The 6522-nt window shown below is 44.2% G+C and overlaps 1 protein-coding gene across 1 annotated transcript in view; it reads right to left on the bottom strand.

Moving 5' to 3' along the window:
• The window catches only part of SLC10A6 (solute carrier family 10 member 6), a 30116-nt gene extending 24821 nt beyond the window's left edge, over nt 1–5295 (bottom strand). Inside the window, exon 1 of the mRNA XM_003790027.2 lies at nt 4919–5295. Coding sequence (XP_003790075.1) covers nt 4919–5295 — 377 coding nt within the window. The remainder of the gene's footprint in view (nt 1–4918) is intronic.
• Between the last annotated feature and the right edge of the window lie 1227 nt (nt 5296–6522).

Here is a 6522-nt window from a genome sequence, read left to right as displayed (position 1 = left end):
AAAAAAAAAAAAAAAAAAAAAATTATAAGTAGACTTATCATTTGATCCTGCAATCTCACTAGATATTTATCCAACAGAAAAAAGACATTTTACCTAAATAAAAACATTTGCATTCAAATGTTGATAGCAGCACAATTCTCAATCACAAAGATGTAGGAACAACCAAAGTGCCCCTCAATACATGAATGCATTAATAAATTGTGATATATATGCACCGTGGAATATTATTCAGCCATAAAAAGATAGAAATTTTGTATCTTTTATAACAACCCAGTCAGGCGTCCTCAAACTACGCCCATGGGCCACATGCAGTCTGCCTAGGACATTTATCTGGCCTGCCGGGTGGTGTTGCCACCACTGCCTGTCCTGCTTAGCAGCCGGCTCATCCTGGGGCCCGCAGTCCGGCCCTCCAATGGTCTGAGAGACCGTGAACTGGCCCCCTGTTTAAAAAGTTTGAGGACCCTAGTTGGAAGTGGAGACCATTCTCCTAAGCAAAGTATCACAAGAATGGAAAAACAAACACCAAATGCACTCAGTAGTAAATTGGAACTAGGAGATTAACAGCTCCACGCTCACATGAGAGAAAAACTCAATGAAATTCCAGTAGAAGGGAGGGCGGAGGGGGTGGGTAAGTTCCCACCTGACAGGTGCACCGCACGGCATACTGCATTCTTCCCAGGGAAAGGACGTTCCTGCAACTTGGACTTTAGTCCTACAAAGGCAAACTATGTAACTGAATCATATGCATCCCCATATTACTCTGAAATTTAAAAAATAAAAAAACATACTATGGGCGGGGCCTGTGGCTCAAAGGAGTAGGGTGCCAGCCCCATATGCCAGAGGTGGCAGGTTCAAACCCAACCCTGACCAAAAACTGCAAAAAAAAAAAAAAAAAGCATACTAGCAATCAGGTAAAGCCTATATATCTCTTCCCAAATTCATAATTACAAATAAAACCAATTATATTTCAATTAACATATCCAGTTATCAAACAAACAGAGGCTATGTGAATATGTATACTTTTTAACGCCATAAATAACAACATCCAGTGTCAGGTCTAATTACCATAAATTGAAAGTAGTTGTAGGAAGCAGCCTACTGCATGACAAGAGCCACCCTGAAGGGAAACTTTCAGGCCAGTGTGTGACTCCTGCATACCCAGGGGATCTGCAGCAAGGTCCTTAAACAATGCCTGTCCCTGGATAACCCCTCATAAAGATGATTATCTAACCTCCCTGTGGTCACAAGGATCAGCAAGACAGTACTGAGAGATGACCAGCTGCACATGTCTGTACTCTGAAAGTTTGCTTAGATAAAGGATACTTTTGGGGGGTAGGTGCAAAGATCCACCATCTTGAGACCACTTGAGACATGGCTTCTGTTCTTAAGTCCCTATTAAATATGTCTGAGAAACTAGAAAATAATGGAGCGACAGAAGGTGCAGAGAACAGTTATGAAGAAATAGCACTGGACGCAGAAAGAGATTTGAAGGCCTGAGGTGAGGAAGTGGCCCTGGAGACAGCCGACAGGAGGCAAAGCCATGAGCGGCACAGCAAGAGGGTGGGCCACAGGGCTCAGCAGTGGGTTGAGGGATCGACTGAGCCTGACAGCAGTCACAGGGAAAGGGGACACACTGAGCTGACATGCCCAGGTGACAGGGGAAAGAATCAGTCCTGGCATCTGACACTCAGAAATGCAGAACCTGGTAAAACCTGGTTCTGAAGGGCCCGTGTCGGGTAAGTATACAGGGAAGGCGTCGGAAGCAGGTTTGGGGTCGTCCTCAGAGAACCATACCTCAGTTTCCTCATTCGTAAATTAAAGATGTTGCATTAAATGCTCACTGATTTCACCCAGAATCAAAAACAGAATTACAAGCAATGACTATCCACTGAGTTTTGGGCCAGATGTGGTGGCTCACACTTATAATCCCAGCACTTTGGGAAGCCAGGGTAGGAGGATCAATTGAGGGCAGAAGTTTGAGGCCAGCATGATCAAGAGCAAGACAGGTCCTACAAAAGGTAGGAAAATTAGCCCAGCATGCACCTGTAGTCCCAGCTACTTGGGAGGCTGAGGCAGGAGGATTGCTTGAACCCAGGAGTTTGAGGTTTCAGTCACCTAGGATTATACCACTGCACTTCAAAAAAAGTTATTTTATTGGTAATCAATTGTGAAGAAACATAATGAACTTAGTTAATGCTTTATACAATAATATGGAATGTTCTCCTCTTTGAAAATTTACTGAGAACTAAGATTTTGTTACTTTTGTTTCTATAGGCTTTTAAAAATCTATTATTCAGTCCCCACTTTAAAACTTCATTTTCTACCGTTTATGTTTTGCTTGATTTTTATGTTGTTTGTGAGACTCAAAATTAAAATTTAGAAAGGAAATATTTATTGCATGCCTACTATACTTTGCATACTGTAGGTGTGTATATATTTTTTTCTCCTAAACATATAGTCTTGTGAGCAACAGTCAAATTTAACTGCATTTTACCAATGAGGAAATGAGGCTTAGATAGGTTAGACCAAACTTAAAAGCTGATTAGAGGCTCGGCACCTATAGCTCAACCGGCTAAGGCGCCAGCCACGTACACCTAAGGTGGCGGGTTCGAATCCCCAGCCCGGACCCGCCAAACAACAATGACGGCTGCAACCAAAAAAAAAATAGCCGGGCGTTGTGGCGGGCGCCTGTGGTCCCAGCTACTTGGGAGGCGGAGGCAGGAGACTCGCTTGAGCCCAGGAGTTGGAGGTTGCTGTGAGCTGTAATGCCACGGCACTCTACCCAGGGGGACAGCTTGAGGCTCTGTCTCAAAAAAAAAAAAAAAAAAAAAAAAAAAAAAAAGCTGATTAGAGTCGTTGGCAAAGGGAAGTAAAATCAGCTTTATCTTTCATTTACTTCTTATTCATTGCTATGTTTATTACAATATTGACTAATAAGAGATGAAGGTAATTAATGTCCTTTTTCCCAGAACAGAAGGGTTTGAGAGCACTGTTCAAAGATTTATGCTCCCGCCAGGCATGGTGGTTCATACCTATAATTTTAGGGTTGTGGGTGTCCGAGGCAGGTGCATTGTCTGAGCTCACAAGTTCGAGATCAGCCTGAGCTAGAGCGAGACCCTCTCTCTTCTAAAAATAGAAGGGAAAAAAATAGCCAGGCATTGTGGTGGGCACCTGTAGTCGCAGCTACTTGGGAGCCTGAGGCAAGAGGATCACTTAAGCCCAGCAGTTTGAGGTTGCTGTGCTCTATGATGCCACAACACTCTACTGAGGGTGACAGAATGAGACGTGAAGAACAAACCAAAAAAATATTTATGCTTCTACTCAAAACAGAAGATCTAGTTGCTAAGTATCAACTTATTTAGCTTGCTGCTAAATACCATGGGGGAAAAGTGCCTGATATACAGATTGATGTAAAACAGATGTGAATTCAAATCTGCATCCTGCCATATTCATTTGTAGCAGTACTTAACAAATCTGAATGACAATTTTCTCAGCTATAAAATGCAGAAAAATAAAAGGTCACATACAAGGTTATTACGAGAGCAAAGAAGAAAACATGCATGAGAGCATCTTCCCATGCCTACCAGGGTATTTATTAACTATCAGTTTCTTTTTTCCTTCTAAAAACTTTCAGCTTCTGAAATTGTTTACTGGTATATGAACTTCATGCAAAGAAGATTTATTGTTTCCAAGTACATTAATAATCAACGTTATTGAACTTGAATTAGTGATGCATTCAAATGCATCAGCATTGGTGGTAAGATATTTAAGTCATCAAGTTATATTTTTTCCAAATCTCACAGAGTGGGTAACTAAAAGGCATTGCCTCGTGAAGGTTAATTCTTAGTCTACACGGTAGGAGCCCATTAAAATGTACAGGTGACATACATTCCAAATGCTAAACATCCAGCACATTCGGGGAACTAGAAACCATCCCTGCAGCTGACTCTCACTGATGTCAACTCCCAGGTCCCTCATTACCTCTGATTCATTCATTCATCATATAGTAAAGCTCAACTAAATGGCACCCACACAAAATGAAGATCTAAGTGAATACGCAGCTCTTCCCCTGGGCAGGAGGCAAACAGAATGTTCCTAAGTAAGCAGAGAACCTTAACAGACCACTGTTCTTAGCTCTTTCTCTTCTCCAATGCTGGTCCCTCTAGTCTTTCCTCAAATGCTCTTTTTCCTCCCATCAAAACATGTGCTCCAAAATGTATGTGATTAATTTGTCCTCATTAAAATGTAGATGAATGATAAAGCTTAACGTCTCCCAGGGCACTTATCTGCACCGTAATGGGGAGGAAGGTCAGCGGGAATGAGAGTCAGTGATGAACACGGAGCACCCACAAAGCAACAGGAAAGAAGGATCACAGTCACGGGAGCCTTCGTGTTGCTCCCAAGTCAAACTGACAGACCAGCACTGGCACCGCCAGCAGACACGCCTAAAGCTCCTTTACGCAGCCCCCAAATACTTATTTCATAAAGTGGGTATTCTGACAGCACATCCTGATTAGAGTTAATGAGGCCCTTGTCCTGTTATGCCACCGGCATGATGACTGCTTCCAAGCCACTACCACTGACGTCCTGCAAGGCTGCTGTTAAAGACCCCGTGTGGGGGAAAACAGGCTTGTGCTTAGCAAGGACCATTGGTGAGGTGGAGACCTGCCCCTGCTATTACGTAGGGACAAATCCCACCACTCAGGACAGTTTGCTAACAAAGCAAAAGATGAGCACAGCAAAGTAAATTTTGGGCTCAGGATGGAAAATCCTTCTGTGGCTAAACACGTCTCTGGTTGTGTTTGTAATGTTTCCGACTAGAATCTCCACCAAAAGATTGGAAGAGTTTTTAAACCTAGAGTATCAGTTGTTCCTCCCAGGCAGCATCAGGGAAGAGGAGCTTCCCAGCTTACCTTACCTGAGATCCATATCTCCACCAACCCAGTAGGTGAAAATGTTGGAGATGGTTCCCCCTGGGCAACATCCCATGATGAGAACAGCAACGGCTTGCACTGGCTTCAAAGCAAAGCTGGTGGCCAAGAGATAAGCTATAAAAGGCATGAGCCCAAACTGGCAGAGCAGTCCCACGGCGATGCCCCAAGGTCTCCTGATGTGCGACCACAGCTTCTGGATCTCCACGGAGCATCCCAAAGAGAACATGAGCAGCCCCACCATCACAGCTGACAGCACCGTGAAAACAAGTTCAAGGCTCCCCTGTGCCCACAGCAACGCGGGCAGCTCCTCCTCCGAGCTGTTGGCAGAGCAAGCTGAGCTGCTGGAACAATTGGCTCTCATCTCCTCATCTCCTTAAGGCAGCGCTACAAATGAACATCAGCTGGGACGGCTGGGCAGGTCTATCCGGCCACATTTTGTAATAATGCAACAAAGTCACATGTGAAGAAACATTCCAACAGCTATTGGCCAGCCAGGTGATTCACCTAAATCTGATCGATTTATTCACAAGCAGCATCATAAAAGTAATCATCCTGCACACAAAACACAACAAACCGTGGTAAGTCAGGCTTTCTACTTCTGTTCTTACTCACCACTGAATATTTACGTGAAACGAGACACACAAACACATTGTCAAGAGGAGTGTCCGGGCTATGTCGTCAGTATCACATTGTGTTCCAGGAAACTGGGTTGGATTTGCCAAGACATAATTTCTCCAAATTCAGTAGGGATTTCAAAGAAGCAGGATGCAATGTTATGCAGAGAGAAAGGCTAACTCTGGGGTAAAAAAAAAAAAAAAACAGGCACAAAGCCAAAACCGCGCCTTGTAGCCTCAGCAAGCATTTCTGTTGGAAATATTAAAGCAAAAGGAGACCAGTTAAGGAAAAGCCAAGAAGGACCAAGAACCATTTCAAGAGAGAGTCGGAATGAGTCTCAGTTTTTCTTCTTTCTACTCCTGTTAGAATGTGTGCCTAAATCCAGTAAGTGGCCAGGTACAGAGGCTCGGGCCTGTAATCCTTGTGCTCTGAGAGGCTGAGGCAGGAGGATCCCTTGAGCTCAGGAGTTGTAGACCAGCCCTGCAAAAGGCAGACCCCATCTCTACCAAAAAGAGAAGAAAAAGGGCGGTGTCCACAGCTCAGTGGGTAGGACGCCAATCACATACACCAAGCCTGGCGGGTTCAAACCCGGCCCAGGGCCTGCTAAACAACAACAACTACAACAAAAAAATAGCTGGGCATTGTGGTGGGGGCACCTGTAGTCCCAGCTACTCAGGAGGCTGAGCAAGAGAATTGCTTGAGCCCAAGAGTTGGAGGTAGCTATGAGCTGTGACACCATGGCACTCTAGCCAGGGCAACAGCTTGAGACTCTGTCTCCAAAAAAAAAAAAAAAAATAGAAGAAAAAAACTAGCCAGGCATCATGACGAGTACCTGTAGTCCCAGCTACTGCGAAGCTGAGGCAAGAGAATCACTTGAGCCCAAGAGTTTGAGGTTGCTGTGAGCCGTGATGATGCCATGATACTCTACCCAGAGCAACAGAGTGAGACCCTGTCTCAAAATAAAAAAATCCAT

The sequence above is a fragment of the Otolemur garnettii genome, unplaced genomic scaffold (genome assembly GCF_000181295.1).
Source record: "Otolemur garnettii isolate 467f Iridium unplaced genomic scaffold, OtoGar3 scaffold00039, whole genome shotgun sequence".
NCBI classification, from domain to species: domain Eukaryota; kingdom Metazoa; phylum Chordata; class Mammalia; order Primates; family Galagidae; genus Otolemur; species Otolemur garnettii.
Note: the sequence above shows the minus strand (reverse complement) of the source record. Positions and strands in the feature narration are given on the sequence as shown.